This window comes from Phodopus roborovskii, unplaced genomic scaffold (genome assembly GCF_943737965.1).
Source record: "Phodopus roborovskii unplaced genomic scaffold, PHOROB, whole genome shotgun sequence".
NCBI classification, from domain to species: domain Eukaryota; kingdom Metazoa; phylum Chordata; class Mammalia; order Rodentia; family Cricetidae; genus Phodopus; species Phodopus roborovskii.
In genome coordinates this window covers 3,773,966-3,786,391 of record NW_026126563.1, presented here as the reverse complement: position 1 = coordinate 3,786,391, position 12,426 = coordinate 3,773,966, and the positions used below count along the sequence as shown (strand labels likewise).

The following is a 12,426-nucleotide window of genomic DNA, read 5'->3' as shown; positions in this document are numbered from 1 at the left end:
GGCAAAGTAACAAGACCTGTGTCACCCTGTGCTGTAGTCTGATCAGGCAGTATACCCAGAAGCTTCAGGTGAGGCCAAGCTTGCCCTAACCTCATTCCCTTAATCAAAGGGGAAGCCTACACACTTCCAAAGAGCGATACTAACAAAGTTTGGAGGCTTCTGAAATGTTGAGTGGAGTCACAAGGGACCCAAATCACCATACACCTGCTGGCCAGATTTTCTACCAGATGTCTTTCTCCTTCTTGCTCCAGGCTAGTCAACATGTGTGTCCAGCTGACCCTGAACCACCTTGAGTAGAGTCACATTCACCAAGGACAGTCCCTTTGCACCATGAACAGCAGGCTGTGAGCAGGGAGCAGGAATCAAACCTTCTACTGTGCTGGACGTCTTTGGCAATGAACGGAATGCGGAGTAGAAAATGATGCCCATTACCCCTTGGGCCTTCTCTGCTCCCTCCCTGTCCTGTAGAAGCAGAAAAACTGGGCATGCAATGCTAGAATTCAGACCAGACTACGGCTCCTGCCCTGCCGACATGGATGGTCTGGGAAGCCCGAGCAGAGACTCCCAGGTGCCAGGATCTCATCTTACCTGGGGAAGTTAGTTTACACCTGTTGGTGGCCACATATCCTGCCCCTACCCCGTTCCCTGCCAGCTGCTAGGTAATCAGGAAACCTGGCTGCCTGCAGCCTGGTGGTGTGAACCTTCTCTCTTCCTTACAGAGCTGTAAGTGTGGACCTCAACTCAGCCACAAGGGCTTGGCCCTCTTCAGACCCTTTGCTGTGACCCCTCTGTGGTGCCAAGGCCACAAATACACTCAGAGCCCCCACCAATGCTGTCTGTCGGTCTGTCCGTCCGTCTGCGGCATCCGTAACCCCTACAGGCACCTCATTCCAACAGTCCTGAATAGGGACTCTCTTGGCCTGGCACTGAGGCCGCGCAGTTCCCCATTTGCCAGACAGAGGTTGTCTGTAACACGGGAAGAGGTTTTACCGACGACGTCATTTCAGTCACCAAAAACTTTACTTACCAAGTTGCCTGGAGCCTTAACGTTCCTGTTTATAGAGGCTGCTCTGTCCTGTTTCTGCTTCGATGATTTTTTTATTAGTGTTATTATTATTATAGAAGAAAACATGTTTTATTAGCCTGGTTTCTCATGGTGATTGATATAAAACAAAATAAAAAGGGAGAAAACAAAACCCTCAGGTTTTTCTGGATTGTGTTAATCCCAGGTGGGCGGAACAGAGTCCAAAGATTCCACAGAGAGGAGTGTGGCAGTGACCCAAGGGGCGGTTAGGGCTGGGCCTCCTCCAGGGAGCAGCCCTCCCCGAAGGTGAAGGCAGTGGCTTTGAGGAGCAAAGTTCCCTAGAAATGTGCAGACAGCTAAAATCAAAGATCCCATGGAGCTGGCAACCCTGAGCTAAGGATTTGTGGTGTTTTACACAAACATTTGAACCTCAAAAGGCCAGGCTCCACAGACAACAGATGCGTAAAATTTAGTACTTAAGAGAAACCAACCTGACCCCTTAGAGGTGGACATACACATACTGCCCAAGAGATAACACTAACCCATCTCCTACTGCTAGAAAAGATTCCTGCCCCTCTCCACTCCACCAGGGAGGATTCTGTCCCCTGAGCCTTGCCTGTCTGCTGTGGCTGTACCACAACACCTTTAAATACCCTCTCTGCTTCTGTACCCACCACCCTTGGTAAAATGTCACTGGTCTGTCATTGTCATCTGTGTGTGGCAAAGACCCAGTGACTGAGTTGCTGTAACATCTTCTTTTGTGATCTAATCAGCCAGTTTGACTCGACAGCGTCGTTGGCTGAGGCCAAGTTTGGCTTACATTCATTCCCATCGCCAAAGGCAAGGCCCACACACTGCTGACTGATGGGTGATACTGACAAAGGAGATCCACTTTGGAAAAATCTTAAGTAGCCATCTAAGAATGCTGGGTGGGGCTGTAAGGGGCCAGAAGTCACCAGAAGCTGAGTGTGGAGGAAGAGGTCACTGATTCAGGGACAGTTGTGTCTTCCATGGAGCCTTTTGAGCCTGCAAACAGAAAAAGATACCTTTCCTGAAGTGTAAAGCAAAGTTAGAAAGGAAGGGCATTTAAAGGTCCTCCCAAGCCATATTACTCTAAAAAAAAGTGAGGGGAAGTAATCAGATGAGTGCAGGGCTGTATCCCTATATGTTTTAAAGGGAGACAGGGGCCAGGTTTGGTGTGAGATGGACTCCTCCAGCTCTGTATGTCTCCATCTAACACCCCAGTCTTTGCCAGCGAGAAAGTGTGATGGTTCTTAAAGACCGTAGCGCAGTGAACCAAGGGAGTCCACTTCCAGCATGCTATGTCACCCAACCAACCCTATGTCTCCTTGATAAGATCCCAGATGACCACCATTACTTCAATATCACTGGCCTGAAAGAGGCATTGGGGATTTTCCTCTGGCTGAGGGCCTCTTCTCCTTCTAGAGCAAGTGAAAGGCTTTAGTTTGCAGAGCAAGGATGTAGGAAAGGGGTTAGGAAAATAGTTCTTGCAAGCAGAATACAGAAAATCACAAAGAATGGACATTGACATGGGTGGAAAGATCAGGAATTATGAGATCAAGAAAGGTTACTATGGTGATGGGGGTTGTGGTTATATGCTAGGCCGATCTTGTTAAATAGGGCTAGTTACTGAATCATCAAACCTTTGTGGAATAACTGAAGTTTCTCTCAGGTTTTGGCCCACAACAAGGAAATAGGCCCAACCTTGGAACAAATGGTTCCAGATGACCAGCCCTGTCTGGGTCACACCTGGCCAACGGACAGTCTGGGGACTTTCCAAGTCATTCTGTGGTTTTTTTTCCTTTGAAGAAGAACTGGTCACATCTGGGTGACCTCTCAAACATGAGATCATACTTCGTAATCAATCACCTTGTGCCCCATGCATGTATGCTGATTTGTGGTCTTTCTCTATAAAAAGGAGTCTGAACCCTTTGAGGGGTGTGCAGCTTTCCCCAACATTGCTGACACCTGAGTGCACTCGCTCAATAAACACCTCTTGCTTGTTGCATCTCCTGGTTTGGTGATTGTGTCTCAGGGCTCTCCCATCAGCCCATCAGGACTCCAGAATTAGGGTCTTAGAGAAGAAGAAGACACGATACCGCTGGACAGATTTTGTTTGACGGATTTTGCAAACACTCTTTAAAACAATAGCACTTTGGCAGTCTTCCATGAGTTCGAGGCCATTCTGTCTACACAACGAGTTCTCAGCCAGCGGGGGATACATAGGAAGACCCAGACAAAGTAAGACAAACAACAACAGAACCAAAGACAGTAGGGAACTTTTTCCCGGCAAACCTGATTTAGTACGTGGATCGCCTCTTGCTGTCTGCGACATCCCAAGAGGAATGAAGACAGGGACAACAGGGCCTAAAGACTTCAAAGGAAAATTATAATTCATTGAAAACAAAGTGCCATATTTAGGACACTTAATTAGCAAGAGGAAATGAAGGCAGGCCCTGAATGAACAGAGGGAATGATGAACTTGCCACTTCCTTCTAGAAAGAAAAAAAAAAAAAAAAAGCATTGGCAGGGTGTCTTAGATGGTTCTAGAGAGGTGTCTTAGACGTTAAGAGCACTTGTGGCTCCTACAGAGGCCCTGGGTTTGGTACCCATCACACATGTAGTGGCTCACAGCAACCCCCATAAGTCCTCCATTAGCCTAGCTTTAGGGAACCCAGTGCCCTCTTCTGACCTCTGTGAGTATCAGGTATGCATGGGATGGAGGCAAAACTCTCTACACATAAAATAAGATAAATCTAAAAGACTTAAAAAAAATAATGGACCTCAGAAAAACTCTGGACTAGCTGGTTGCAGTAGCATGTAGATTGACTGTCAAACCTTTAAAATCCGAGAACTTTATCTCAAACTCCTAAGAGAACTGACCCCCCCCCCTTTTATGGCCACCTTGATGAAGTCAAGCTTGCCAAGAGGCTGAAGAATTACCTTGCTCCAGCCCAGTTCTAGAACTACCTTCACTTGAGAAACCCTTCCATCTATTTGTAAGCACAAACAGAGGAACAGTCTTTGGAGTCTTAACTCCAGGGCCAAAGACAACCCGCCACCTTCTTTTCTAATCTCCTCAACCCTGTATCTACAGGATGGGCTAAATGTAGGCAATCAGTGGCCGAACCTCAATTGAGAAAATGTCTCTGTAACATTAGTCTGTAGGTAAGCTTGTGGATTAATGATTGATGTGGAAGTTGACCAACTAATCGTGGGTGGTCCTATCCCTGGTTAGGTGGTCCTGGGGTGTATAAGAATATAAACATGTTACAAGTAGGTCCCCTCCCCCCCAGCCTGGGCCCATTGCCGCACCAGCCCCAAATAACACACACAGATGCTGTATTAGATAAAATTCTGTTGGCCAGTTACTTGTTTTTTTATCGGCTAGCTCTGTCTTAAGAATTAACCCATTTCTATTAATTTAAGTATTTCCATGTGGTCTCCTCTTACCAGAGACCTTCTCTCTCCGTCCTCCATCTTGGAATTCCCCCCAACTACTTCCTCTCTCCTCCTTGTCTCCTAGTCCCGCCTATCTTGCTTTCCTATTGGCTAACAGTGCTTTATTCATTAACCAATAAGGGAAACATATTTACAGAATGACATCTCCCATCACAAACGGAACAAGCCAGTAAGCAGCCTTCCTCTAGGTTCCTGCCTTGACTTTCATTCACAGTGGACAACAGCTCTAAGATGAAATAGACCTTTCCTCCCCACATTACCTTGGCTCATGATCTTTGTCCCAGGAAAAGAAACCTAAGACAGACCATGAACACCTAAATGGTCTGCTCAAGCTTGTGAAATGCTTGTTCTCCTCCAAGCCGTAATATGCCAAAAAACAAAACAAAACAACAACAACAAAATTTATACCAACTCTAACCATGCCTTTAGAGAGTAGTATGTACATTCAGGAAAATCTGGGCAGAACAGGGGCCTCATTTGTAACAAGTGACCAGACTTACAAGACTTACTATGTAAAGAAATAAAAAAAAAAAGTATGTGTGTGTGTGTGTGTGTGTGTGTGTGTGTGTGTGTGTGTGGGTATCTGAAGTCTTGGATAGTTTAACATTACCCACAGAACTAGTGGTGGGAAACTGGGCATGACAGCACACACCTTTAATCTTTGCACTCCAGAGGCAGAGGCAGGCAGAACTCTGTGAGATCAAAGCCACCCTGGCCTACAGGGTGAGTTCCAGGACAGCCAGAGCTATGTAGAGAGTGTCTGTCTCAAAACAAGAAAGAAAGAAAGAGAAAAGAAGTGAGGAGGGAGGAAGAGAGGGAGGGAACAAGTTAGATTATGGCGGTGCATCCAAAGAGACATTCCATGGAAGTCTGTGATGGACAAGACAGCACAGGGAGAGTCTCCAGGCAGGGGTATCTATGTTCCACACGGTTAGTACTTTCTCCCCCATCCAGTGTCTCTTTCCCACTTTAACCCAAGGTCAATTAGAGAATCCAGGAGCTTCTAAAAGCCCCTCCAAGAACTATGATGACAGAAATACCAAGTAAGTTCCACCAAGGGAGTCCCTGGGGTTCACAGACTTTGTTGTGACACTGACTTTACACTTCATGGATACTTAAAGATCTATACATATAATTGTCCCATATGTAAAACAGATCCACAAACAAACCCTAAGGAAGTAATGCACAGGGAAAGACCCTTTTTCTTTCAGAGCATCCAAGCTGATCGCATTGAGATGCTCATGGCAGTTGGCATCTTTTAGTTAGATGTATTTTAGTTATAGTGACTAATTAAACATTGGGTGGAAGCTAACCCATCAGCAAATGCTACTGCTCCCAGTGTTACTAAGGCACTGGTAGAAATTGTCTACTTAAGGATGTAAAGGGGCCATTAGGTGACCTATCCAGGAACGTTTTTTAGTTCAAGTAAAGCTTACAGACAATCAAAATTGTTACAAACTAGAGGCTTTTTCTGTAACTCATTCACTATTCAAATCTCATCTTTCTTTTGTTATGTTCTTGCAAAACATGTCTTCTCACTTGTGTTCTTTATAAACATGCTAGGCAATGTTTAATCTTGAGTTGATGGAAGATGTCATCCTGTATATGTTTCTCATACTGGTTAATGAATAAAGCACTGTTGGCCAATAGGAAAGGAAGATAGGAGGGACTAGGAGACAAGGAGGAAAGAGGAAGTAGGAAGGAGGAGTCAGGATGGAGAATCTGGAGAGAATAGAACCGCCAGCCGCCTCTCGCTCGTAAGACCACGTGGAAATACATAGAAATGGGTTAATAATTAAGACAGAGCTAGCGGATTAGAAGCTAGCACCTGGCCAACAGCATTGTATCAAATACAGAGTCTCTGTGCATTATTTGGGGCTGGCGGTGTGGCAGCAGGACAAGACCAGGCGGCAGAGAAAAACCTTACTCCTTACATTGAGTAGTATCAACAAATACGGATGGGTGCTCTGATTAGAAAATATGTTACAATACTTGCATTGAAAATAACATCCAGAAGTAGCTACTTCATTAAGCGCTAAAACAAACATAATTACATTGTAGCCAACTAATTGTCATAAAAACCACATAATAACCATTCATCAGTAGCTTTTTATTTTGTCTTCTGTGAAATAAATATTTACTCTTGGAAGAAGAAGGGGGAGGAGAAGAAGGAAAGAGAAAGGAAGGAAGGAAGGAAGGAAGGAAGGAAGGAAGGAAGGAAGGAGAGAGGAAGGAAGAAAGGGTCTAGTTGAAAACAGATTCAGAAAACCGAAGGTGTTTTACAGCTGACATCCTCAGAGGCTTCATGTTGACTCTGGGAGTCACTGGGCCTATCCCACCCCTGTCACCGTCCCTCCTCAGGTGAGATGCAAAGGATGAATCAAGCTCTAAAAAGTCACTTAACCACACTGGTCCTGGAAACAGGACTGCCCTGGACAAAGTGTCTTCCAAATGTCTGCCTAAGAGCCAGAGCTGCCCCATGGAATGGTCTTATAAAATGGTCTACAGGCTGCCCTATCTGGGCCAATCTATCCGGTCTTCCTACATGAAAACCAAAGACCCTTTCCTCCAGAGTTATGTGTTTGTCTTGTCTTTTGTTTAAGCCCTCTCTGGGCGACAAGGCCTGCAGACCCAGATGCCTGTGTTTGAGCCCCCAGTTCGCCCCATTGATTGAGTTGTAATTAAGTCTTAGAAGAAAACCAGCGTGTCCCTGGGATGGTCATATCGGGTGCCGCTTACCAGGGAGACTGAGGTCCTGGCTGCCTAGAAAAGGTGAAATCACAACACTCAGGAAAAGAAGTCACCCCTGTCAGAGACTCTAACCACGTTCTAATGTTACTACTGTGTCACACACAGATGACTGGGTTGTTAATGAACAGAGACCAACTCTCCCTGACTGTTAAATTTGATGCCTGACTATTTATTTATTTATTTATTTATTTATTTATTTATTGCTGTTTCAGACAGAAAACATCTGCAGGTGTGCCAACCCTGGACCCTCCTATGTACCTGTGCTGGAACCCATCTATCAACTTGATGCAAGAAGCTACCTGGTTAAGAACCATGTGCAACGCAATGGTGATGGCCTGTCTTTTTGAGAGATGTTCAGCTAGTCATCCCTGGTGATAACAAAAGCAGGTGACTGGTGGCCTCACGGGGGGGGGGGGTCCCTACTTGAGACTTCACTGGTCTGTTGGAGTAGGACCTATACTTCTATCCAACTGGCTATTTTTTTCTCCCTGGCATTATGCACCCCAACTCACTCCCGTGTCTTTCCTTCAAGTGAGAGCATTCTTAATTTGTGGAGGCACCATCCAATTCCCATGTCTACATAGAGGCTATATAGGTACCTGGGGATATCCTTCACTAATTAATTCAAAGCTCTGAACCAGGTAGCTGCTGGATTTGAGTCGGCATTGTTCTAGTAGTACACTACCAATAGAAATGTTTGGATCAATTATCCTTACCACAATCAACAATGGTTTGTCAGTTACACGGGGGGAAGTAGTGAAGGGAATAGCTGTACTGTGAAATTCAATCGGTAAGGTGGCTAAGAAAAATAGATTAGGTCTAGATAGCGATTCTAGCAGAGAAATGCAGAGTTTGTATAATGTTGCTTTCGGCCCTAACAATGCAGTTTGCAGTAGAACAATCGCTAAGGCCCTTCTGGGTTAGCCTGCTTTAGTTAACCAATTAGCTGGGAATTTGGGAATGGACCAATGGCTTGGAAAATGGAGAGGCCTTGTTATAGTCAGTGGGGTTGGTAACCTATTTGGATGTTATATAACTGTTTGGGGCAGGGGTCCCACCCAGAAGCTCACTGGAACTGCTTGCACCTCGCCAAATATCCTCAGTCTCCGTGACTTAATATTACTGGAGAGTTCAGAACATGAAAAGCAGCATACGCTGCCTGGATTTGAAGAAATCTATTCTGAATACAGAAAGATAAAGGCCCAGATGCAGAAGGTAGAAACAAGCTGAGCTAAGGCCCCACATTCATAGGTAAGAATAAGATTCCATGTGTCTTCTTTGGGAGCTGGGTAGTGGGCCCCCAAAAGAGTAAAGAGTTAAAAAAAAAAAAAAAAACTACACTAGGTATAGAGTGGCCTTGAGCTTACCATGTAACCCAGGCTGGCTTTGCATTCCTCCAGTCTGTTTCCTGAGTACTAGGATTATAGGTGTGCAAACTGCTCATTTGGAATTGATAAAGTGTGGAGAGTTTTGATTTCACTTTCCCTTAAAGATTTCAGACATACTTATTTATGCACCTTGACACATGTTCTACTGTGTACAGAAGTGGCCTACTTTCTAGCAACTCCTCATATGCTTGTCCCCAAGGCTTTCCTTATCGTATGTCTTTCCTATTCTGGTGGCTCAAACAGCATACCCTGAGTGTGGCACTTTGATGGGTTGAGCTGGAGAACAACTCAGAAGGTGGTCTCTATGGCCAGCCCCCTGCCTTCCCAGTCTGGAGATTCATTTGGTCTTCCTTCCTTAAAAATGCAGACAGGGGCTTTTGGTGAACTTACAACTGTCTTAAAATCTGCTAGCCAAGGGAAAGGACAAGGCTGAAAGCAACCAGCAGGCCCAGAACCCAGGGGAACTTTGCCCCAAGACATTTTGTGTGCTTCCTAGCTTTTTCTCCTAAACAGCATTTACTGCCTTACAATGCCTCCTCAAGCCCTCACTTGTCACACTCACACATACACTCACAGACACACACATACCACACACACTCACACACACACACTCACACACTCACACACGCACACACACATACTCACAGACATTCACTCACACACACACTCACACACACACACACACACAATCTAGGTGTCAACCTACTGGCCCTGTGTCTGGGTTTCATGCTTGACTGGCTCTGTAAACATTAATAACTGTGCTGTGTGTTTCTTTTGTCAGTCTGCCTTTCGTGATAGGGTAGCGGCCAGGCTTCTAACATTATTTTGGGAGGAGGACTGGGTCACTTTCCTTCATGTCCCGTCTTTGCACACATCAGAGTTTCGTCTTGTGGGCTCTGATTCAGTGGCGGATATTTTATTCTACTTTTCTGTAACTATTGTGTCTACAGGTGCTGAGGTGTGGTAGCCTCCTCCTGTTTTAAGGTGTCCTGTTCAGGTCCAGGGTTCACGTTGGTGGCTCAGAGTCCCAAACAATGTAAACCAGAGGGCTGGAGCTCATGGGGTGCTACATGCAATGAGCTCTTGGCCCTAGAGAAGGCATGTGTAGCTTATATGCCAGAGGCTAGACAAGCTGTGTTCTGTTTGGTCTCACTGTTCAGGACAGACTCACGGAGCCTCTCTCCTTCATTCTGTGGCTTCTTTAGGCTCAGCCCAGCCCAGCTGCAGCAGCTCTGCTCTTTGGCAGGAATATGGGTGTGTTTTTTGATTAAAGTGCTAAGGTGCACAGTGTTGCTTTGTTTTGAAGTGGGGTTTTCAGAGTGGATGGCATCTTGATCAGAACTCACAACTGAACTTTCCAGAAGGTGATGTCTCTAATAAACTGGCCTTGCATGAGGCTCAACCCTGTCTTCCCCAGGACAAGCTCCATGTAGAGTGCTGTCAATCACCCAGTGAGGACTTTCCCAAGTTCAACAAGATCAGGCTCAAAAGCCGGGATGCTTCGTTGCTTGCCTTAAGAGGCATGTTTTTGATCTGGTTGTCTTCTCTTGAGACTGGGAATTGCTCGTGCCTCTGGCCAGGAGCTGAAGGACGAAAATCAGCTACCTGGCCAGCAGGGCCAGTGCCGGGTGGTAGATCTGGACAGTGACCCTGTGTGGTGTCTGGGCCAGGTGGTGGTCTACCTCAGATGAGGGAGGAAGAGAGGAGATGTCACTGAGGACCAAAGTGAGGCTGGCTTCTGAAAGGCCTCGATGCACCGCCCAGTTGAAATTCCCATTTTATGCTCCGGAACCATGAGGAGGGGCAGGCAAGCAGGTAGGATTTTTATCAGAGTGTTGGCAGTCAGCGGGCTATTTCTCCAGAACTTTCAGTAATAGGTAGCACGTGAAGTCACGCTTGGCAAATAGGCAGTGTATCGAGTAAGTCACTAAACCAGTAACTGGTCTCTCCGGCCTTACTCCACTTCATCCCGAGGGGAAGCGAACACCGTGACTCTGGACTCAGGGGCCCCGGGCCGTAGAGGTTGCTCTTGGCCAGGCTGGTGTCTGCCTGTGACCTGGGGCCCCGGGGAAACCCTGTAGCGGCTGTTTCTCCCCGGTCTTCTTCACTTCCACGGACTGCACCTCTGCCCTCAGGGTCTGCTGCGTCCCATTCTTTTGGGGTTCTGCAGGGGTAGTTTCTAACTTGATGTGCCATTGGCTGCCGGAAGCTGGGTGTCTTTTTCTGAGCCACGTGGGTACCATTGGAGTCCCTCTGTTCCACCCAATATCCTGACGAAGGATTGTAACTCCCTTGAAAGGGTGACTGAGTTACCAGACACTGGGGCATTGTGCTTTGGGGACAGAAGTCTCTCGCCTCCTACTTACTCCAGTGAGTGGAGGGCTGACACAGGCCAGGGCTACTTTAAAGTTCAAGCCCTGAAACAGGAAGACTAAACAGACCGTAGCTTGTCTGGCCCCCGGCACACGAAGGAAACATGCCTGTTCTGGGGCTGAGAGAAATGGAGACAGGTGTTGGGAGAACTCAGGATGGGCTCCTCTGTGGAGATCTTTCTTACGCCACTTCTCCAGGAGCCTAGCTCCCAGCACCAGGAAAGCCTCTGTTACAGGCAGATTCCTCTATGAGAGCTGGAGATGGGCCTGGAAGGCATGGGGGAATCTTCAGAAACTGGCCAAATCCTGGTGCCTTCAGAGCCGGTGACCCAGAGAGACTCTGGTGGGCAGCAGGAGGTAATTGCTGAGAGGTGCCACCAGAAGCCAGAAGGTGAGGAATTCTCCCAGGGAGGCAGCTGACAGCCATTTCCCAGGCAGGCTTGGAACACCTGTCACAGAATGATCTCAGGCCCTGTCTTCCTCCTTTTCAGTAGGTGGCGTGGGGGTGGGGTGGCGGGGCAGCCTCTGAGTCTGTCCTCATTTTGAGCCGGTAGAAATTGAGGTGATCACCCCCCTCCCACCTACCCCCCAACACACACTCACACACACTCACACTCACACATACACACACAGCTGCGCGTTCTCCATTGCTTTTGGAACTAGGAAGTTGCTGGTATGAGTGACAGAAAGGAGAATCTTTGGAACCGGAGGACCTCCATGGTTCTTCCAAGCTGCTACCCTACCTGGAGGATGGATTCTGGGGACAGAGTTTAACCATCTTCTGTGCTGATTGACCCTGTGGTTCTCCAGGATCCCTGGGCAGATTCCAGGGATACTGTTTAACCATCTGCTATCTGAACCTCAGGTGGTGCAGGACAATTGGCCCCTCTTCATTAAAAGCTGAGTGCTCTCCCTTAATAAAGGTGACAATGGTGTGGCTGGGACAATATACGAGGCCACCGGGAGTGGGTCCAAGACCTCACACTAATGCACAGACTGACTTAGTGGAGCCCATTCTATCTGGAGAGTTGCCTTATTCAGCCTCGACACAGGGGTGTGTGTGGAGACTACATGACCCTGCAAATCCACAGATACAAGAAAAATGAAATCATGTCCCCATAAAAACTTCTACACAGATGTTTGTACTATCATCATTCATACTGGTTAAAACACAGGACAACCTACATGTCAGTCTACCAACAAAAGCTAAATAAAATGTGATATACCCACAAGGTAGAATAGCCTTGGCTGTGGAGAGGGGTGACGTGCTGATTGATATATGCTACACCACAGCTTAAAATTTTATATTCAAAGAACTCACATGGCTGATTTTATGAAACAGATTGAGCATTAACTACTTGAAAATATTATGTTTTTTAAAAAAGAACATGTAACCATCCATGCTTAC

At 46.7% G+C, this 12,426-nt stretch overlaps 1 protein-coding gene across 1 annotated transcript in view; it reads right to left on the bottom strand.

Moving 5' to 3' along the window:
• Positions 1-10,974, bottom strand: part of Cndp1 (carnosine dipeptidase 1) — a 36,690-nt gene extending 25,716 nt beyond the window's left edge. Inside the window, 3 exon segments of the mRNA XM_051202043.1 lie at positions 279-462; positions 828-966; positions 10,541-10,974. Of these exon segments, the coding sequence (XP_051058000.1) occupies positions 279-462; positions 828-966; positions 10,541-10,974 (757 nt within the window).
• Between the last annotated feature and the right edge of the window lie 1,452 nt (positions 10,975-12,426).